The sequence below is a fragment of the Thermobia domestica genome, chromosome 3, assembly GCF_964235325.1.
Source record: "Thermobia domestica chromosome 3, izTheDome1.hap1.1, whole genome shotgun sequence".
NCBI classification, from domain to species: Eukaryota; Metazoa; Arthropoda; class Insecta; order Zygentoma; family Lepismatidae; genus Thermobia; species Thermobia domestica.
The window spans coordinates 41101085-41125330 of NC_137456.1; the positions used below are offsets into that span (position 1 = coordinate 41101085).

At 36.4% G+C, this 24246-nt stretch overlaps 1 protein-coding gene across 1 annotated transcript; it reads right to left on the bottom strand.

Moving 5' to 3' along the window:
- Positions 1-16084: 16084 nt before the first annotated feature.
- LOC145681754 (uncharacterized) lies at positions 16085-21070 on the bottom strand. The gene is made up of 2 exons (XM_081753364.1): positions 20173-21070; positions 16085-19902 (listed from the first exon to the last, which is right to left on the bottom strand). The coding sequence occupies exons 1-2, from the start codon at positions 21068-21070 to the stop codon at positions 16085-16087; spliced, it is 4716 nt and encodes a 1571-aa protein (XP_081609490.1).
- Positions 21071-24246: the final 3176 nt, after the last annotated feature.

Genomic DNA, 24246 nt, shown 5'->3' on the forward strand with positions numbered 1-24246 from the left:
AGAAAGTGGGAGGAAACGGGAGAACCCCGAGAAAACCCACGAGCACGGTGTTTGTCCACCACAAAGTTCACTTGGCGGGGGCTGGGATCGAACCCGGGACCCCAAGCACCAGAGGTGAACGCTCTACCACTGAGCCACCGCGAGAAGCAGAAAATGGCTGCTGTGATGAATTATGCGTGGATTGTATACCACGTGCATGATTTTTTAATTTTTCTATATTGGTGCTTGAAAGAATTCTATTGTAGGTAATGAGTGTTTTTTTTATGTCGATTGCGTGTTAAACATTATATGAAAAAGTTATAACTTCTGCGGTAAGTACTTGTATACTACTGAGTAGGTCATTCTAGGCATTAACTTTTACAGTGCTTATATTTCTTATTAACAAATAATATAGCCCTTATTCTGTGCGCGTTTTCGCTTTGTACTCCCTCCCTTATTTTTAAATTCAATTCTTGAAATGCCCCTTGTACTTATAGATGTTTTTCTAGGAATGTTTTTTTTTATATGGTATGCGAGGAATAATAATGTGCCCTTTTACATAGTGTATGAGTATATGTGGGGCATTTGAAACACATATCGCATGTCACGTGCACGTGGATGCTTCTTACTGTTGCACTACGTATAAAAATGATTTTATTTGATGTAGAAGTGGTAATGGAACACATAAGGAACGCAGATCACGGTGTATTCACACTTCATGTTGGAGTGTGAATACAACATGATCTGGGTTTCTTGCGTGTTCTGTTACCACTTCTAAATGTAATAAAATCATTTTTATACGTAGTGCAACAGTATCCACGCGCACAGAAGATGATGAGGACCCGTTGTATACTATTACCTTATTCAGATCTAAAATTTAAATGTTTTCACAAATGTACTGATTAGATATAATGCATGATAGACAAAGCACTTCTAAGTACTTGAAAAATTTGGTTATAAAAGTTAGGTTTGACTATATACGCTGAAGGAATAAATTGTATTGCATTTTATACGTACCAAGAAGCTGCTTTTAAAATTTCTAGGTGGTGAACTGAAGACATAAAATTAATTGTGAGGCGTCACACGCTGTCCAATCAAAGTTGCCAACCTCAGAGAAGAAAATGATCGATTTTAGTCTTTAAAATTATCGTATATTACAAAAAAAAAAAAAATAAAAAATAGTATATTTGTTATGCATGTGATAATTGTAGAAACAAGTTACTAATAATAACAATAATATATAATAGTAATCTTCAGTTTCGAACTTCAAATCTGCGTCATTGTCCTCACCATTTAAAAAAAAATCCTTATTAACACTACAATAAACATTTCCACCCCCTTTTAAACGTAATTGGATTAAAAGAATGGATGCAGGGTTTGCTAATTCTCAAATGGTTATTGATATATTTTTAGCGGGAATGACAATTAAAAAACTTCAGTATGTGTGTTTTATGATTACTTAATGCACGTCTCCAATTTATTTGCACATTTAAAAACTGCAGAAAAGTGTGCGTTCTAAAATGATCGTAAATTAGCCTATTGTCGCAATAGCATTGTCGTAATATAGCATTAAAGCTAAAATTATTGTAAATTTGCGTTAAATTATCATATGATTGGCAAGCTTGAATGTAACCTTCAACTGATCACATGCTCATAATATTTTAATAGACTTAATTGCTTGACGTCACAAGTATTATTGTTGCTATATTACTACTAGTATTACCTTAAACTTCAGCTGTTGTTTATCTATCTTATTTTCTCTTTGTTATTTATTTTTCTCTGGAAGCTGTCAGGAAGAAAATAATTTTCCCAGTTTCCAAAAGAATTTTTTAATTTAGTTGCTCCCCTTGTTTCCCCCTCTCAACCCCATCCTTATCTGATGTTAGCTTTCCGATTCTTGGAAAATTTCAAATGTTAATATCAGTCTTATCCATTCTTCAACCTCTGATGCAACGACGAATTAATTAAATTATATTTTAAAAATATAGTTAATTATGTCTTGATGATTTCCCATTTTGTTTCTTATCGTTTCAGTCTGTACCAAATTATAAGAAACGAGGTATTAATATCTGTAATACTATTCATGAAGAAAAAACAAAAAAAAAAAAGTGCTTTAAAGAAAAGAAAACGTATTAAGCGAATGTTGAGCAAACTATAAATAGGGATTACTTCTATAATAGAATTGCACATGGAAAACGTTGTAAAAGTCGGCGATTTTGATAACATACTCCCATGCTCCATTTTAATGAATTAGATAAAGTTAAGGGTAATTAGTTAATTAGATTAAATTAAAAATAATTAAATTAAGTTTTTCACCTTGTCTGGATCTCGTCCTAAAAATTGTTTAAGTCATTCACAGTAACGGATCTAGCCCGGCACCTGGGGGCATAACGCCCCAGATTTTCAACTCTCAAAATAATTTAAGGTATTATTTGTAAATTTTTGAAAGTTTATACTAAGCTCATAATATATTTATCCTAGGCTGGTTATTGGGTGCCTCCCCCAGTTTTTCACCTTCTATGACAGCCACTGGTCGTTCAAATTTGAAACGAGAAGAGAAAATAACGAGAAATTTCTAGTTTCGTGGACAACGCTTGCTTCTTTTTCTAAGTAATTCTGTACTAGAAGGAATAAACGCATCAACTTTATTAGATGGCAACTGTCGCCGATCATTTGAAAGTGAATATGGAAGAACCAAGAAATAAAGTAAACAGACACTCGTCAATTTGTTATAAAATTACATGGCGAGCAAATTTTATCTGAATCCAATCAGTTATAGTCGAATATATGCAGTTAAAGGAACACTCTGATTAGCCGAATGCAAGAGACCTCAACAATTTATTCCCCTACAAGCGACTTTCTCTTTATCGCTTCTGTGGCCAAGTCGGAAGAGCACGTGGAAAGGTTGGTGGTTCGCACCCACCCTAGGTTGGCCTTGATTTTTTTACTTGTTTAAAGTGTTGTTTAGACTGACCTTAATGTAAACATTTTACGTATGTAGGCGATTTAACATATTTTGGGGGAGTAATTTTGTGGTTCATTGACGCTTACGGCATGGGGAACATACTAGGCACGTTCCTCAGGTACATGTCAGACATGTGCCTAGGGGCGGATATAGACTGTGACTATCACTTGCCATCCGTGTGATTTCTTTCTCAGAAGTATATAAGACACATACTGGACACATTCCCATGTACCTGAGGGAACATGATAGGCATATGCCTGCTATGTATTTGTGCTGTTAAGGAACTAGCAGGCTTATTATTGAACCAAGGATGAAGTTGCTTAGGTGCTATGTATGGAGCATTGGCTTGTATGGGTCAGAGACTTGGACATTGTGTAAGTTCTGGAAGAAATATTTAGATAACTTCGAAATGTGGCGTTGAAGGAAGATTGAGAAGAGAAAAATGGATAGGCAGAGTAATAAACGAAGATGTTTTTAAAAAAAAGGATAGGAGAGAAGAGGATGCTTCTACAGAGCATCCTTCGTAGGAAAGCCAATTAGTTGGACACATCTTGCGACGAAATTGTCTTCTTCATAGTGCCTTAGAAGGAAAATGGAAGGAAAACGAGGAATAGGAAGAAGAAGAACTGAAGTGATCCATGATTTGAAACATAGAGGAAAATATAAGTTAGAAACATAGAGTTTGAAACATAGAGTTATAAGAGGAAGCTGAAGATCAAGAAATACGGAAGAAACATTTACAGGCCCAAACCTAAAACAAAATAATAATAATAATAATAATAATAATAATAATAATAATAATAATAATAATAATAATAATAATAATAATAATATTTTAAGCAGTTTACTGGCAGGAACAACTTGACAGACACAAGTGCGCCAAGAATAATACAGAGTATAATAATAATAATAATACAGAGTATAATAGTAATATAATAATAATAATAATAATAATAATAATAAGCCTCATTAGTCCCAGGACCTGTCAAAAGGCAGAATACTCAATACTACTACTACTACTACTACTACTACTACTACTACTACTACTACTACTACTACTACTAATAATAATAATAATAATAATAATAATACAAATGATCTCCTTAATGTGTAATGGCTAATGTCCACAATCGCACAACGAAAGAAAGAGGAATGATATAGTATTATGCTTTTAATCAAGTATACTATCCAATATGACAGAGAAAATAACCTGGTGCACTACATATACACTAAAACCGATTGATCATATTTAACTTAAAATCAGCACTTTCAATGTTCATCGGCCGCTCCAGATCTTGCTCGTCACTTCCGAAATCTGTTAAATGGAAGGCCATAAAATCGAAGGGAGAAAGTAGTTAAAGAAAGAAAGAAAAAAAGAGTTTCGTTTCACGATGTGAAACTAGTGTAGGGTAGACATCCAATATTCCAACTATCTATCAGAAATATTCTGCCCTTACTGGCAGTTCATTTATCGCTACTGACAGTGAAAAACCTTTCACGCACCTAGATCTTCACGTAGGCTGCTACCACAACCTGTAGCATGCTCCTCATCATGCAGTTGATTCTCAGCCAATGTTCCAACCAGTTTCTCTTTCTCTTTTCAATTACATTTAAAATTGTCCTTTTTTCAATCGTTTATAAATTTTTACTACCGTTTTAGCTCCATAAAGGTCGAAATTGAAACGGGACGTTGGGGGTTAGATTTGAACTACTTCCAGTTTTAGTAAAATGATAAGAGTAGAGAAGCTGAACCGTTTTCCTAACTTTTACCACTTATGCCCTACTATTGCGATTAATGAAGTAAAACATTTTAAATTTTTAGGCAAGAATGGCAATTAGGACGTAAAAATAACCATGGGTGGCAAAGACTGCAAGAACTATATTCTATTTAACTTCAGGAGTAATGAAAGATACCAGTTAATAATCATATTGTGCAATATAATCATGTTATCATTATTTTGTTATTAATGAAGGTGATTTGGGCAATCTTCGTAATGAAAGCACTAAATTTGAAAGCACTGTAAGAACTTGTATAGTGCAAAATAAATGCATCATGCAATGAAATGCTTTCTTATCTTCTACTAAAGAAATGGTTAAGAGTTCAACAAAATATACACGAAATTTAAGAACCGCTGCTTTAAGTCATTCTTCTACGCCAGATAGACTAAGAAAATGTTCCTTTAGAAATAAATCACGGGAGTTGAAATTGGGATCTTACGGTTTGTAAAGTACTAACAAATTAGACAAGCTAAATTGATGTAAGTTAAACTGTGGCGTATACCTGAGCCATCTTTGAATCTTGTCCCACTGATTTATATATGGAGAGTTATTTTTCTGTATTCTTTGAAATTAAATGTAATTTTAATATTTTGATCTTACTGATTTCTTCTTCAAATCTTTAAATGACCTTTACTTCGCGAAAATTACAATTTGTAATATATAATCTCAATATTTAATAACCAAATTTATATTTTTAACCCTTTCACTCTGTATATCAGTGATGGTGCCAGATGGGGAGCAAGGGGAGTCATTTAGTGGCTATGTCTGCCCCTTAGGTCAAATGAAGGTCTAGTGGAGAAGGTGGCATCTTATATAAAGCTATCTTTTTGCAATTAAAAATATTAGCTGCCTCTCCAAATTTTCTCTGTCTCTCCAAGAAATTAATGTTGGCGTCTTCAATTTCCAACGGACATGTGAACAGTTTATTTCATTATTTCTTATTCTTATAATGGAACCCCTTAGTCTTAATTAAAATCATTTCGATACAATCTTACATGGGTACTAAATTGTGTTGGGTTGTTATACATGAAACGCCGTTTTTGAGTAGTTGAAAAAGATGACAATTTCAAATAAATTATTCTATTCTGATCGGAACTATATTATGTGCAATATTTTAATATAATGTTAGATGTGTTGAACAGGAATCCTAATATTCTAGTTTGTTTTTAGGCATATATAATCCATGAAGAAAAAGGATCTACATACTGTATCATCATGCTTTAAGACTACAGATTAGGACAATGTTGAAGAAGCAAACTCAAACATATGCCTCGCATTTCGTAAAGGCACAGAAAGCACGGCCATTATTCAACGCTGGTTTCCAAACTCAGGGTTGGAAATATGAATCTTGAAAATGAAACCTATGAAATTCCTCAATATTTCCTTAGAAAATAAACCTAAAGATTTGGAAAGAACTATCCAACGAAATACCACAAAGCCAATCAGCAAAATTTCAGAGTACTTACCTGTGTCTACTGCAACTGTGTCCATCAAACAAAACCCTACAAAATCAATCCCTAAAGTTGCACAGGAGTTTCACGTGTCTACTGCAAGTTCCCACTGTGACTGTCTCTGTTTGACAGCCGACTGACAGTCATGGCTCGAATGTAATCCCAGTAGGATTTATCCCACAATCTAGGGAAAGCAATTCTAGAAAAGGCACTTGTACAGAAATTCTTGGTTTTCAGTCCCAACTTTGAGGATTGAATTCTCTGTCTGCTTTGCCTCCGGTGTCAACTTGTGTGTAGTCGGTGCAGGTTGAATCACTCTTCATTGTCAAATAGACAAGTAAAACACACTTCTTCGAGTGCTGGAATTCATGAGTTAATGTGCAGTCAGACGGTGGTATCAATGTAAAATGGAAATACTTCAAGCAAAACTTTTTCAACCTATACAAATTTCGGACAAAATTTTCTCAGAGCTAAGTACGCCATTCATGATTGTGACTCTCCCGTGAATGCCAACAATTACGAAGAACACAACAGTAGTTGTGCTTTAAATTTCAGATTATCTAGTTGAATTTCTTACCTACATTCTCTGGGGAATATGGATTGGCGAGGTCTATCTTAGAAAACTTTGAACAAACCTTTAAATTGATTTCGGCTTCTGAACACGAAAATCTTATATTGTTACCTTGTTGTCTAACGTCGAGAGCAAAAACTTGCCATAAGACTGTTGATAAGAGTATTAAGAGTTATTCCGATTTTGTGCATTTGTTCAAAGAACACTACTTTTCTATGATTGTGGAAAGACTTCAAAAGAAATTTATTTTAGGAATGAGGTTCGATTGCACGAAATACAGCCGGTTAACGGAACTCGCTTGGGAGGTTATCGCCGAATATTACGCAATTGCTCAAAACCCGGATGAAGCAGAACTAATTGAGATTTTTTCTAGATTGTCTATCAGCAGAAATTGCGAAATTATTGAGAGCTGTGGAACCCAAAGGTGTCCAACACCTCATTGTAAAGATTGTTGAAATTGAGAGACATTCAGATCCACTCGAACCCGTGACAGACAGAAAGTTGAAACGTTTCAATATCCCCAGGCTAAAGCTGTGAAGAAGACAGAGTAGGAACTGAAACAGCAAACATGGGATACCTCTTCTCAAACAGACGAAGACAGTAAGCAAGGCGGTGAAGACAGATAATAAGAAGAGCCGAAATGATTTGTATTCCTGAAATAGATTTCGAAGACGAAATTTACAGTCAAGAAAGTCTTAGCAAGGTCACAGTATTGGAATGGGAAAGAGAGGACCGAAGAAACCGCTATGCTCCATATAATTCAAATCGATCATTCCAACAGGAAGTGATGAACTTAGTGTATCATTGGAGTGCCTAATCTAATGAATCAAATGGAAGCCCAAGCTTACCCAGTGTTCACACCTAACTTGCCTCCTGGAGGGGGAGTGGTAACTCCCACTATCACTCCTTCCACGGCGGTGAACATAGTTATGACCACTGGACTGCCTCCGTATTATCCAGCGTCCTGTCACATCGATGGTTAAACCGCCGAAATCGGATGGAAACAGTTCGGGAAATGTATATCGCAGTCCTTATTAGGGGAGGGTGTGGACTGCAAGATGATTTCCTCAACTCCCCAGAAAGAAGAAAGTTATCGGAAAAATAAAAAATGTAGTTTGGCTAAAACTTCTTTATATTATTATCCAGACCTAACCTAACCTCTAAATTCAAAATTAACGGTTTCGGCTAGTTCAGATTATCGAAGTAACAAAACGGGTACGCCTGTGTTCTCGATTTGCTTTGTCATAGACTATAGAGTGTGTGATTCCAGTGCAGACAAAGGTGTTCTTCTGCCCTATTTTTCACCTACGTTGACTTGTTCAGTTGGAGGATAAACTCTAGTTTGTGTTTTGGACTCAGGAGCAGATACAAATTTGTTGTCAGGAGATGCTTGAAAAAAATTAAGGAAAGTTACGCTTCGGTTAAACTTCGTCCTGAAACTAATATATATTTCAAAGGTTTTGCAGGAGACGAAACTTTTCAAGTGAAAGGTTTTCAAAATTTAAATTTTACTATTCAGGATTATGTGTTTGAAGTTCGAGTGTACGTTGTCCAGAAGTTAAAGACCGATTGTATTTTAGGCTTTTTATCAGATACAATGTTCTTTTAAATTGTAAATCTCGGGAAATTACTTTGGAACAAAATTCATCTCAAAAAATTTCGATTAAGATAGAGCAATGGCATTGGTGTTTAGTAGCTGTCGCGGAATCATCCGACACAATTGAAGATTCTATGTATCGCCCTTCAGTACAAAAGAGGAGATTCAGGATTATGTATCAAAAAGAACGGATCTCAATGTGGAGGATCGAGATCTATTATTTTCTTTCTTGTTTAAATATTACTGTCTCTTCACCGAGAATCCTAGAGCCGTGAAGATTGAACCGAATAGGATACAGCTTTCTGACGACGTTCCAGTGGTAGGAAAGTTGTATCTTATACCAGTTAACCTCCAGATGGAATTTGAACATATGTTGGATAAATGGTTAAAAATTGGTATTATCATAGAAGGCTTTTCACTATATCGATTCCCTGTGCATGTGTTGCGGACGGCGTCTGGAGACCTGAGACCTGTGATGGATCTTTTGCGGAATCAACGGGAAGGTGATAGCACCAAAGGTTCAGGTCGAACCGGTCGGGGATCTGATCGCACGGGTCAGTGGTACTACCATCTTTTCCTCGTTGGACTGTACACAATCCTATCACAGTGTCCTGTTTCATACAGATTCCTATAAATATGTAAGATTCATCTATAAAGGACGCCAATATAAAATGACTCCTCTAACAATGGGTTTGAAGTCATCACCAGTAGTATTTCAATCAGTGATGTACAGCTTTCTCGGCCTACAATCCATCAAAAGTAATCTCATAGTGTACTTAGATGACGTTTTATGTTATTTTTCATCAATTGACGAGCATTTTTAGCATCTCGAAGAGGTTTCTGAAACTCTTCGTTCGGCTAACTTTTCTCTAAATTTTCAAAAGTGTAACTTTCTTCAGTTCGAAATTCCTTTTCTGGGACACATCATTTCGGGGTCTTAAAAATTAATCCGAAGAGTAATGAGGCTATCCGCATTTTCCTCTTCCACGGACCAAGAAAGCTTTACGAAGATTTTTCGATCTCGTGCGATGGCGAAAGCGGCACTTCCTTGATTTCGCTGATTTAACGGCACTTTTCAATTACCTCAAACGAGATCGGAAGATTGAATACTCTCCAGAGTTATTAGAAAAAAATGATCATCTCAGAGAAGTTTTGAGTATCCCTCCGACGCTTACTCAACCCAATTTCAATCTTGAGTTTCGTCTTTTTAGTGACGCTTCTGCGGAGTCATTGGCTGCCTACGCGGCACAGTATTCCTTGGGACAGGATAATCCGGAGGTTATTCCGTATGCGAGTCGCCGAATAAAACCGCTCGAAGCTTCTTTATTGGTTTTTCAGTTAGAATTGGTAGCAGTCCTCTTTCTTTGTGGGAAATTTTCATATTGCATTTTGGAAATCTTTGAGTTTTACGTCCCACGGTTATGCCGGTTAGGCTAAAGGAGACGGTGATTATGAGAGATGAGTGAAATGGTGGAATGAAGAAAGTGGGAGGAAACGGGAGAACCCCGAGAAAACCCACGCACACGGTGTTTGTCCACCACAAAGTTCACTTGGCGGGGGCTGGGATTGAACCCGCGACCCCAAGCACCAGAGGTGAACGCTCTACCACTGAGCCACCGCGCCCCCATATATTGCATTTTGGATCGACCGACTACGGTCCATTGTGATAATGCAGCAGTTACTTATGCCTTCAGTCTCCGTAACTTTGATACCAGAACTACACGGCTTTTTGTAAAATTACAGCGATTTGATCTTCAAATTGAACACATTCGAGGGTATGACAATGAAATTGCTGATTTGTTGAATCGTTATCCTTCCGAAATTATTCAAGCTGAGGAGGATCGTTTCATCAATTTTTTGACTGCGGAAGACACGAATGTTTTGAATATGGCGGAGCTAAAGCGAGAACAAAGGAAAGATCAATATCGCAGAAAGTTGTATACCATTTGGAAGGGTTGTCAAAGCAATGATAGGGTATGTGTGGACAATAATTTGGTTTATGTTAGAAATTCGCAAAATTCCATTTGGCTCCTGGTTATTCCTGCCATCTTAGTAAAAATAATTGTTTCGACAATTCATGACAGAGGTCATTTTGGTGTAAAACGATGTTTGTCTTTCGCTAAGACCATGTTTCATTGGAGGGTGATGCGTGGAACCTTTACAAAATATATTCAGGAATATCTTCTTTGTGTGTGTACTAAGTATTCATATAGGGTGATTAGAACGAGCCCTGCCATGTTGAGACGTCTTCTTGTTATAAGAAGCAATGTCTCAATCTGGTTGGACCTCTTCCTAAGAACCAAGGTTATAAGTATAATTTAATTATCTTGGACGTATACAGTCTCTTTCTATGTTTCATCCCGTTACGGACGACACACACGAAGGAGATCATGGTGGTTCTTGAGAGGAGATACTATTATCACCTGCCACATCCTAAGTACTTAGTGATTGACCAAGGTCCACAGTTCTTATCGAGAGTTTGGCGAGATTTTTAAGAACATCGTATCAAACATATACTTACTTCACCATACCAGCCTGCTTCCCATTGTGTTATTGAGAGACGACATTGTGACCTCCATCGTATACTACGCCTCTATTGCAGTGAGAACCAATCCAAATGGTTTAACTTTCTGAAATCAGCCCAGGATTTATGTAATCATTCTTGGCGTGGAGCACTTGGATGCACTTCAGCAGAATGTTTTCTGTCGTTTTTAGCGTCAAAACATTTTAGCGATAATTTTCTTTGCCCAAAAGAGACTAAAAACGTATTAGAAGATCAGAAATTAATAATTTCCATTCCAGTAGTTTTACCAAAGAAAGAAACGAAAGAAGAGAAACAAGATACTGTAGTGGAAATAACACTATTTATGGTGAAAATTCATCACATCTCCTCAATACCTAAGAAAGTTTTCGCAAAATTTATGCATACATATGTAGAGCCATATTTAATAACATCTTTACATAGAAATTCTGCCAGACTACAAACTCTAAATGGAGAAGACATTGGGATCGGGAATTTTGATAATCAAACTTTCCGGTGTTCTGAAGAAAAGAAGCAAAAGTTGCTAAACGGATAAAGACCATTCTTCTGAAAAATGTATGTAAGGTGAAGATTAGGTTAAGGAAACACTATTTTATCATAGGGAGTTCATATAATAATGTGTAGATTTAAGATTAGTTTAGATATTTTGTTGTTTAATTTAATTTCATGTTTCGTTCAATATATTCTTGTCTTATATATATAGTTAAAATATTCAACTTAACAAGAGCTTTTAAGTTGAGAATTTTTTCAAAAGCTTCCAGAGGATGTTGTATTATACCTTTGTATAATGTATCATGGTTCGTGATTTTTTGAACCACCTGTTCATGTTTATATTTATTTCCAAAAGACAATTAAAAATTATTGTAAATCATTATTATATATTAGGGTTCACTTTAAAAGTGTAATATTTTGTCAAAATAGTAATATAGGAGAAGTAGTTTCCATAAAATTACGTATAACAATATTTTGTCATTATTGCATATTTTGTCCTTAGTATTAAGTTATGCAGGTTCAAAGGTGTGTATTTTGTAGTTTCTTATAGGTTTTCTGCTTTTTTCAAGAGAATTTAGATGTAAGGAATCTTCGCAAAGAAACTGTAAAAAATTTAATTTTGTAATTTCCTCAAAATTTCATTCTGAAATTTGTCCATGATGTCTTCTTGGCACATCCCTTTGTTTAGGTAGAAATTATTTCTCATTGGAGCTTAAAGACATCTCATTTTGGTTTGAGGCTCATTCCAGATTTTATTATTGGTTCGGATCCTTTTGATGTATCGAGATTTGGTGTTATCCTTTTGTTTCGTCACTAAAGAACAAATTAGTTCTCTTCTCCTTGGTATTCTTTGCCTTTTACCTAACACAGTGTTGGAGATCGGACATACAATTCAATTTCTCGTCAAAATTGTGCAGAAAGTGGAAATAGTACTTCTGAGTGTACTGAATTTAATGTGAACTGTGTTAGTGGTCGTCAAAATCAAAATAAGTATTTGGATTTGTGATGAAACGGCCAATGGATGGTAGAGCCGAGTACCAGAGCAACGAGTTCCTTGGGGAAGCCGAAATTTAGGTAACCTCCATGTTCGCGTAGTAGGAGGTAGTTATGCTAAACACCGTTTTTTTAAGTACCAGAAGAGTTCGTTACGAAACTCGGTGCAAATGTATAATTAAGTAAGTAGTTACATTCGTTCTGGTTCAGATGCATGTAAATTTAAATTGTTATGCTCTACCTCTCCGCATGGAAACTAAATTCATAGTTTAGTGTTTTAACCTCGGAATTTTGTTTTGGACTAAAGTGATGGCTAGTATGTGCATAGTGATCGTGTCTGAAATTATCATGCAATTCTAAAACGTAAATTCTGTTTCCCTAGAAACTGCGATCACATCTATCTATCATGTGAACGACGGGTCCTACGCGGATGAGTCAGGGAAAGGGATTTTAAACAATTTGATTTGGTTGTTGTAATATACAGGCTTGCGCGTCTTATGAGCTCAAGCCTGCTCCCAATATTATTTAATAACATTTCACAATGTAATTCAATAGGAAAATACTTCTAGAGAAACTACAGTTTATTCTGATGTAACAAAGATACTGCTCATAACGTACATAAAATTAAAACCTATTTTGACTTGTCACCAGAAAATCCGAATAAAATATTTAAGATTTCCAATTACGATAAATATTTACTTTGAAAACTTGGTGCAGGTAAATTTTGTGGGTGCAGCATGGTATCTTCTGGCAACAGAATTTCTTTTCAATAGCTTATGGATGTTATTCAATCCTGTTAAAAGAGAGAATATATATACAATATTTAATACCCTATTTGCTAATTTCGTCTGGAAGTATTTTTAAAGTTTTCTTAATTTAAGTTCTGTCTGATCCGTAATGTTGACATTACTTATGTCTTTGTAACTCAGGTGTAATGTGGGGGCTATGAATGTTATATGGGTGATAATACAAATTTTCTCTTGTAGTAGGTTAAGTTAGTTTAGACTAGATTAGGTTGGAGTAGGTTATGCTAGCGGTAGGTTAAGTTTTACTATGTGTTTTCATGTACATTACTTTTCTTGTGTCGAACTATGTTTGAGGTAAAAATATAAAATAAAAGACATAGCAAAGTCAGAGATGCTCCGTGCATAGAATGCAGGTAGAGGATGAGCGTAAATCCTGCCGCCAGAGTCACTGAGTAATGACAATAAAGTGAAATAAGGAACATTGAGAATGAAAAGTTCTAGAACACCAACCACCAGTTAAGTAGTTGCATAAAGAAAATTGATTACGAATACTGATGTCTGTTCGATTTAAGTCTATTACTAGTAATCTTGAAATACAAATGTCAATATTGTTTTCTTTTCCTCTAAAATATTATGATTTAGTTAAAGATTTTGGTTGCATTAGAAGAATGGAAACATTAAATACATGTTGCCAGATTTTCTGTTAAAGCTGAAATCAAATATTATAATTTGTAGACACATCAATCTGAAAAAGTATTTTGCTCTTTTTCTCTTTGCTTTAAATCAATATTGTTCAGTATGTAGTTATAGTATTTGTATAAACTCATAAAATGTTCCTTCAATAAAATGTAAAAGTCGTAATCTGACAAGTTTCCTTTTAAGTACAATTGGGAAATTAAAGTGTGTATTGAGCTGTAAAAATATCAGTCTTGGGAAGTAACGTAACGCAAGTAACGCGTTACTTTTTAAGTAGCGTTTCCTAGTAACGCGTTACATTTTTTCCAAAGTAACTGTGACGGTAACGCGTTACAAACTTGTAAGTAACGTACCTAGTTTGCCTTACTTTTTTCGCGTTACATTTCGGATGAGTAACTACAATATATGTATATTTTTTTTTCGGAAACAAATGTTTCTTTCCTGTAAGTGAATTTCTCAGAATGAAACAATTGAGCATGAACTACGTATGTCAGTGACCGACAGTCACCGACACACAGAGGAACAGGTAAGTTCATAGTGTCACTTGCTGTTTTTGGAAGATGACAGCCTCAGCGAAATCACGTGTACTGATTGCAAGCACCTGGAAGATTTGGTCGTAGATTTTGACAGCTCCAAATTAATACATTCAGTGAGTGAACTAGGACTGCAATGATACCGGTACTCTATTTTACTTTGGTGTTGTTTTTATAAAGATGGAGAACGAAAATATTTTACCATTCGAACATTTGAAAGAATACTTTTTTCTTAAGAGCTGAGGATGATGGTGGACAGAATTTAAAAGTAAAGTGTCTGAAGTGCCCCGGCGGAAAATATCAACAACTAGGGTGCCAAATTAACGATATACAGTGAGGGGTTAATATGAATAAACTGTTCTGATGAGAAGGCTTACTTTATTACTAGACAATAGTTTGCTGATGGTATGTAATATTGGAGTTCTTTCAGATCAGTTTGCTTATCCTAGAGTCCCGTTGATTATAGAGATTGAAACTAGCTTTAAAAAGCATGTATCGATTTTAGAGTTACTGGCAAGTTTTGATTCACTCCCAGTACATATGTTCTCATTTTATTAGTTTTAGTGTAATGTTTCTCTATATTCTGTATTTTTAATTTTACATAACAACATTGTTATTATTATATAATTAGTTCAGCAGAATAATAATAAGCAACCATTTTTTTCTTACGCATAAGGATGAGCACGAGTCAAGATAAAACTCGACTCGACTCGAATTCAAGTAGAGTTTCAAGTCAAGTCGAAGATAATATTCTCGAGTCGAGTTCCGAGCCGATTCAGTTTTTCTCGTGGAGTTTCGAGTCCAGTCAAGCTTGATAAATGGCTCGTTCGTTTTAACTCGTCTTGAAATCATGGCCTGATTACACTGGAAAGCGAAAGCCATAAGAAATGTAAGCTAAGCAGTAATATGGAATACTTTTAGTGCTGCTCACGAGAGGGGACACTGCTGCATTTCGTCTCGTCTCGATAGCTAGAGAGATCTCTCGAGAGACCACGAGAGATAACAAGTGTACAATATGAATGTATATATTTGTACCTTGACTAAAGTACAATAACAATGCTAAAAACAATATTCATACTAGTGGACTGTAAGGCTTGATTCGTACACCACATGAATGCAACCAAATATAAATTCACTGTATTTAATGATTACAACTTCAATTTGCACACAAAACATATACACGAGAATAAACATGTTCACAAGGTCTTTAGTTGTAAATGATTGTGATTGCGATGGCTTATTGTTTATGTTATGTTATATGATTTTCGACCATGGTATATGGTCCACCAAAACTTCAGGTTCTTGCTGCCACACTCACACACACTTCACAAAACAATAGAAAGGCGTTAAGCAACTTGAACACTGTTGCCAGCTTAAGGCACACACACTGTTAAACACACAAATAATCCCAAACATACTCCCCCCTGTTGGTCAGCTAAGGTCTGACCAAATAAAACAAAATGATACATATAAAAAACGAAACGAACACAAAACTTGAAGCAATGTTACAACTGTACTTATTTTTAGATTACCAAAATCTCAATTCCCATCGTTGTTATATGGTAATGCAACTAATTTCTTGATGGAACGTTTATATGTTCCAGTTGTAGTACGAACCGTCACTACACGAACTAAGAAATCCTTTCCTGGGAACACTTTTTCAATGATGCCCAATTTCCACTGCAATGCAGGAACGTTGTCTTCAATCAGCAAAACTACATCTCCGACCTTGGGATTGTGTTACGGTGAAGTTGTCTTAGAGCGTTGTTGAAGACCATGTAAATAATCTCGGGACCATCTCTTCCAAATGTGTTGTTTTAGTTGTTGTATCTTCTGCCAACGAGATAAGCGGTTGCGTGGTAGATCAGTGAGGTTAGGCTCTGGTAAAGCTGTAAGTGCTTCTCCAATTAAAAAATGTCCAGGGGTGAGAACACTGATGTCGTTAGGCTCACTTGATAGCACTGTAAGTGGTCGAGAGTTGAGACAGGCCTCAATCTCTGTGAGTAATGTTGCAAACTCTTCATATGTTAACACTGCACCCTTTGTAATACGAACTAGATGGTATTTCATTGATTTTATACCGGCTTCCCATAGTCCTCCAAAATGCGGCGAATTTGGTGGTATGAAGTGCCACTGAATTCCTTCGGTCGATGTAAAATCATGAACTTGAGAACTAAAAGGATCTGATGAAAACAGCTGATACAATTCTTTCAATTCGTTGTTGGCTCCAACGAAATTTGTGCCATTGTCGCTGTATATATTGAGACATCTTCCTCGTCTGGCTATGAATCTGCGTAAAGCTGCTATGAATGACTGCGCACTAAGATCTGTTACCAATTCCAGATGTATTGCCTTGGTGGATAAACAAACAAATAACGCAACATACGCCTTACGTACAGATCTATTTCTAACTGCTCCTGATTTTATGTAAAACGCTCCAGCGTAGTCCACGCCTACGTTTAGGAATGGTCTGGCTTGCTGCACACGAGCTGCTGGCAACTGTCCCATAAGTTGTTTTGAACCACTGGCTTTTAACTTGAAACATGTGAAGCAATGATGGATCACTTGTTTTACTACCTGTTTGCACCTGATGATCCAATATTTCTGGCGTAGTGATGATATTAATAATTGGGGTCCAGCATGAAGTAATCTTAAGTGTTCTGCTTCAACTATAAGTTTTGTCAAGTGTTGGTTTGAAGGCAGAACTATTTGATGTTTGGCGTCAAATGGAAGCTGACTATTCTCCACTCTTCCTCCAACTCGGATCATGCCTTCACTATCTAAAAATGGATGTAAATTGTTCAATTTACTTCTTGACGGAACAATGTTTCCATTACGAAGATGCTGCAATTCGCTGTGAAACCCAATTTCTTGTGTCCATTTGATGCAAACATGGAGCGCTGTATGGAGTTCTTGTACTGAAAGACCTTCTGTTAGTTTGTTTTGCTTGTGTCTGATGTTATGAACAAAACGTCTACAATATGCTATTGTCCTAACTAACCTTGACAATTTTGAGAATCTTGTTATAGTTTCATTGCACCAATTGTTTAAAGTGACTGTCAATGTTATGGTTCCCTTACTCTCTGGAACTTGATCTGGTTGCAATGAATCCTTACTTGTCACTGACCAATTAGATTGTAAACTAGAAAGCCATTGTGGACCGTGCCACCATAATGAATTGTCCTTTATGGAAACTGCATCTATTCCTCTTGAAATCAAATCTCCAGGGTTGTCTGAAGAAGTTACATGTTTCCAACAGCTAACGTCAGTTAAGTCTTGAATTTGAGCTACTCTGTTGGCCACGAAAGGTTTCCATTTGTTGCACGGAGAAGCTAGCCATGCCAACACGATTTGGGAGTCAGTCCATAGATGGACGCTACTTATGTTCAATTTTAAAATTGGTAAAATCTTGTGAACTAACTTTGCCAAAACAACTGCTGCGCATAACTCCAGACGTGGGAGAGTGATTTTCTTGACTGGGGCCACATGTGATTTAGCACATAATAACTTAACTGATATTTTTCCTTGTTGATTGATCGATCGCATATAAATGCAAGCTCCATATGCTCTTTGAGAAGCATCTGAAAAACCATGGATCTGAATCTCCGCTATATTTCCTTCAACGAGTACATATCTGTCGAATTTAATCTGATTGATTAATGGAAGCTGCTTGTACAATTTAGTCCATTTCTTTGCTAATTCCATTGGTATACTGTCGTCCCATTGAACCTTTTGCCGCCACAATTCTTGCAAAAATATTTTGTATGAAATGACAACTGGTGAAATTATTCCTAATGGATCGAATATAGAGGCAATGATTGAAGCAACCTGGCGTTTAGTAATGCACTCTTGAACCTTCATTGTTGACGTCTTGCTTTCAACGAGAAATATATCCTTGTCTGGATGCCATGACAATCCTAATGCCTTGACGCCTTGGCCCTCATGGAACTGGATTGGACGCTGCACTTCTCGAAGCTCTGGTGAGATGGATTCCAATAACCTTGGATCATTCGAACTCCATTTCCTAAGTATAAAACTTCCCTTTCCCAGTAACTCTATCAATTGCTTCTGGACCTCTAGAGCTTGCTGTATGTTGCTCATGCCACTACAAACATCGTCAATATAGAAATCTCGACGTAATATTTCTGCTGCTACAGGGTAATTATGCTCTTCTTCGTCTGCTAATTGCTGTAGGCATCTTGTGGCCACAAATGAAGCACATACCGTACCATACGTTAGTGTTTTCAACTCAAAAACTTGAATCGGTTCATTTCTAGATTTTCTCCACAATATACGTTGTAATGGCGTGTCTTCTGGATGAACATTGACCATGCGATACATCTTAGCGATATCTGCAGTGAATACTATCGAATGAGTTCTGAAGCGCAAAATGATAGAAAACAAATCTTGCTGTATTGTAGGACCAACTAAGAGAATGTCATTGAGGCTTTTACCGCTGTCAGATTTTGCTGAAGCATCAAACACTACACGGAGCTTTGTTGTAGAGCTTGTGGGCTTAAAAACTGCATGATGTGGCAAATAGTATGCAACGCTGACGTCCTCCTTTTTACGCTCATCTATCCTTACCATGTGACCAAGATCTTCATATTCTTGCATGAATTCTGTATATTTAGCTTCAAAATCCGGGTGTTGATCGAATCTTCTTTCCAATTGCTTTAATCTAACCAATGCCTGCTGATAAGAATCGCCTAACACTGTACGGTCTTCAAGAAAAGGCAATCGTACAATGAAACGCCCTGTATGATCTCTTGTTGTATTCTGAACGAAATGTCGCTCACATGCAAGCTCTTCGCTTGATCTAGGTGTAACAGTAATTTCTTCTAGTTCCCAGAATTTTTGTAGTTGTTGCTGTAGATCTATGTTTGTCTTCACAAAACATGTTGTTAATGGAATATGGGGGTCACGTTCTTGAGGAATGCGTCCTGCCACGATCCATCCCAATTCTGTCTCCTGAAGCACTGGAAAATCACCTGGCCGTGTTTTGTGTCCTGACTTCATAATTATGTAGAATACTTCCGCACCTAACAGAATATCTATGTCTCCAGGCGTATTAAAAGTAGGATCTGCTAGAACAGTGTCCTTGGGAATGTTCCAATCGTCATAATTAATTCTTTCTTCCGGTAGTTTACTTGTAATGTGAGGGAGAACTGAACAACTTATATTCAATGAAAATGTGTTAACACATGAATGGACACAAATATCTACAGAGTACTTTGTATTAGATATCGCTTGATTTATACCTTGAATTGGAGTATACTGTCTATACCGTTTGATGTTCAATTGTTGCACCAAATTCTCTGTTATGAAATTGGTCTGACTAGCACTGTCTAGAAGCGCGCGACAAGGAACCAAATTTCCCTTATTATCCCTTACTTTTACTATTGCAGTAGATAACAACACTCTTGCGTTAGGCCTAGCCTTTAATGCACAATATGACACTTGCCCTAAATTTTCACTGGGATCTGAGTTGTTACTACGCTCTTGAACCACGGCACTGCTTACACTTGGAAACCGCACTGATTTGTCTTTTGTTACGTCTACATGCAATAATGTATTGTGCTTTTTGGAACACTTTTTACAACCTCTCGATTTACAATTCTTCAAAAAATGATTACTTTTCAAACAATTCATGCATAATTTATTTTTACGAATGCACTCTAATTTTTGGCTGTGTCCCGCATTCACAAAAGACGAACAAGAATATAAGGGATGCTGGCTATTACAAAATTCGCATGCATTTGAAAATGTTGATAAATAAGTCTTTGATGACTGAATACTTTTTGCTTGTTTGTTTTGTACGCTACTACCCTGCTTCACACCATCAATACTAGTTCTCATGTTCTCAAGCACCTGACAACGTTTCTCGAGAAACGAAAAGAATTCTGATAAAGCAGGAAAATTAGAATTCGTATTTTGAAGCTCCCATGACTTTCTAGTAGTTGCGTCTAATTTTGATGCAAAGTGTTGGGTCAAAATTACGTCAGTGAGGTTTACGTTTGGCTCAAGTGCTTGTAGCGCATTTATATTGCTAGTAGCTGTATTTATAAAAGCGCGAAGTTCACTTACATTTTCTTTATACACTGGCTTAATTTGTAGTATTTCGTGAATGTAAGAAGAAGCAATTAGCTTTTTATTTGAATACCTGTCAACGAGTAATTGCCATGCTACTGAATAATTTGTTTCGGTAATTGGTAAATTTTCAATTAGGTTTAACGCTTCGCCCTTAAGAGAAGTTCGGAGGTACTGAAACTTCTGTACTGTGGAAATGTCTTTATTCTCGTGAATAAGAGATGTAAAGGTGTCCTTATATGATAACCAATGTTTACAGTTCCCGTCAAATGCAGGCAACTGTATGACCGGTAATTTAACTTGTGCGCTACTGCTAGTGCTATTATTAACAGCTGATTCTTTATTTCCATGCTTTAAAACAAGTGCTTGCATTTGAGCCTCTAAAGAAAAATACACATTTTCAATTTCTGCACGAGCGTTAACTGCTTCCGCTTCGGGTTCGATTTGATCAATTTCAATAGTATCTTGCACCTCCTGCAACTTTGACCAGACGTTATTTAGATGTTTTAAGCGTGCACGTATTTCCTCTATATTGCCTTCATTTGGATCAAAGGCCTGAACAAAAGTGTTTATTCTTGTTAACTGGCCTCTGTATGCAGATCTTTGCCTTAAAAGACGCTGGTGTGATTCACTCATGATGAAATGCTACGCAGAAATATGAAGAATAAAAAACTACTGACCTGATGATGATGTTTTTTGTTTTCTTTTACCTATGAAATATACTCCAGAAGCGTGGTCCTGGTACAACAGCTGTCCGCCTACACAGAAAACGTGCTGATTGTCCAACGTACGTGATAGCACCACATATAGGTCGACACAAACACATTTCTCTTCACAACAGCACAGAACAATTCTCAGAAATCTTTGCACTCATGTGGCCCGGATAGGACCAATGTACAATATGAATGTATATATTTGTACCTTGACTAAAGTACAATAACAATGCTAAAAACAATATTCATACTAGTGGACTGTAAGGCTTGATTCGTACACCACATGAATGCAACCAAATATAAATTCACTGTATTTAATGATTACAACTTCAATTTGCACACAAAACATATACACGAGAATAAACATGTTCACAAGGTCTTTAGTTGTAAATGATTGTGATTGCGATGGCTTATTGTTTATGTTATGTTATATGATTTTCGACCATGGTATATGGTCCACCAAAACTTCAGGTTCTTGCTGCCACACTCACACACACTTCACAAAACAATAGAAAGGCGTTAAGCAACTTGAACACTGTTGCCAGCTTAAGGCACACACACTGTTAAACACACAAATAATCCCAAACAACAAGCTCAGCTCCGCTCGGCTCAACTGAAAAGATGGCTCGAGCCGGCTCACTTGGGGTGAAACATAGACTCGAGCTGGCTTGGTTGGGATGAGCCATCTACTCGGTTCGACTCAACTAAGCCGAGGGCTCTAGCCGAGTCGGTTGGGTGAGTTGTTGGCTCGGCTCACTTCTTGGTTCGGGTCGATAGTGAATGAGCTGTGAGCCGAGCTGCTAGAGTCGTTGACAATTCTAAACCCGGGCAGAGCAGTTTGGAAGATATTTGGCCAGTGCCCTATAACTTTTAACAGTATTTGGCTCGAGCTCGAATACTCAACCTAGACCCTCAACCCAAATTCAGAATCTCGTGAACAATGTCCTTGACTCCTAGACTTCACGACTATCGAGGTTGGCAATCAACTAGTTTTTCAGTATTCAAATACAAACCGCCTATGTTTCATGTTTATATACAGTGTTGTTAAAATTATTATTATTATTATTATTATTATTATTATTATTATTATTATTATTATTATTATTATTATTATTATTATTATTATTATTATTATTAATAATAATAATAATAATAATAATAATAATAATAATAATAATAAAAGTAGTAGTAGTAGTAGTAGTAGTGTCATTGATAATAATTATATTGTCTGTGTAATATACTTGACGAGAGTACTCGAAACTACATACCGGATTTGGCTCGACTCGACTCGGAACTCGACCCCAACTCGAGTCGAGCTGGAGGATATTTTTCGAGCCGAATTCTCAGGTCAAGCTCAAAGATGTATGTTTCTAGTCGAATCGAGTTTCAAAGAAAACTCGCTCGAACTCGCTCGTGCTCATCCCTACGAGTAACGCAGTATGGCATTTTATCAATGTTACATTATATAAAAATGTTCATATAACAAGTAAAAATTTGTCCTTGCATTTACATAAAGTGATTCAGAAGTGCAATAATAATAATAATAATAATAATAATAATAATAATAATAATAATAATAATAATAATAATAATAATAATAATAATAATAGCGGTAGTAATAGTAGTACGGAAAATTGAAGTAATTTTTTTCACATAAGTATCGGACCTGAAAGTAACGCGTTAGTAACGCGTTAGTAACGCGTTAGTAACGCGTTACTTTCGAAGTAAAGTAACAGTTACTTTTTTGGGGCAAGTAACGCGTTACTAACGCGTTACATTTTAAGACAAAGTAAAGTAACTTGTAACGCGTTACATTCTTACAAGTAACTTACCTAACACAGAAAAATATATATAGTAAAACCTAGATAGTCAAAGTGCGAAATATATGAGCAGTATCAGAGGCATTTTAACTTCCACTGAAAATTGAGATAACACGAGTTTCAGTTATGAAAAGTTTTCTTGGTGCGACCGAGGTAAGATATACCGAATACTGTGAAGATTTTTTTCAGTTTGGATTTTCTTTTACTTTATTTTATCCGTTGCGCAAAATTTTAGTTAGAAGTTGTTGTAATTTTTTTTTCTGGTAGAGCCATTAAAAACACAAATTTCAGTTTCAGTAGTCATCATTGCCAACTCCACTGTGAGGTTGACATTCTTTGTCGGTGGTTTGTGGTTCGTACCCTTTCTCACGACGGGGTGCGGATAACAGATTGCAGCTTCGAGTTGTGATGGAAGAAACATCAGGAAGCATCTTCTTTGGGCTAAATTTGAGTTCTATTTTCCGGGGACGACTGGTCTGGTGAATGAATTAGTTATTGTTGGTAGCATTCCTACGTGGGACCCAGTAGGTGTCGCGTCCACCAGTCAGTGATACATTTACACAGTCCATAGTCTTAAGGAAAGTGAACATCATCACACTATACACAACAATTAATCTAACACTACTTTTATTTTATTTTATTTTCTGTAACAATTTCCGTCTCTTAAGCCGTTTTAAATCATTCGTTTGAAACAGATATTTCAGAGAATAGAAAGCTGTGAAAAATGTTTTTAATGATTTCATTGCTTCTAAATTCAATGACCCAGCGCCGTAACAAAGATTTTTACCTGGGGGAAGCATTAATACTTGGGCCCCCTAGAAAAAGTTGTTTTGAGCCCTCCCGCAAAAATTCGAAAATAGGCCCTTTATTTCCATCTTTCTCTTACTCTTTGTGGCTCCCCGAAACCTATGGGCCTTCTGCACGCCTTTGGGCCCGTTCTATGCATGACAAATTAATTAAGAGGACAATATTGACAAATCTCAAAGCCATACAAATGAATATTGCTTCTTGGGCCCCTAATAGTTTACTTTTTTTTTTTTTTTTTTTTACTGAAATGATCCCACGACTCATTTTTGTTTTATTGACCTTTTTGTGCTGTTTTGTTTATGTAATGTAGTGAACCTGTTTGATGCTTCATTTATAATTTCATGTTCGCATCGTATATGGAGTAAGAAATTTTTTACTTAAAGTGCCCCTCCCCCCTCGAACGGCTGGGAGCTTCCCTGGAGGGGCACTTGCCCCCTTGCCTCCCACAAGTTACGATCCTACAAGAACCTTT

Coding starts and splice junctions, on each gene's coding strand:
- LOC145681754 (XM_081753364.1), bottom strand. CDS start 21,070: ATGAGTGAATCACACCAGCGTCTTTTAAGGCAAAGATCTGCATACAGA. Junction 19,903..20,172: donor TATTGATGGTGTGAAGCAGG/GTAGTAGCGTAC, acceptor TATTGCATGTAG/ACGTAACAAAAGACAAATCA.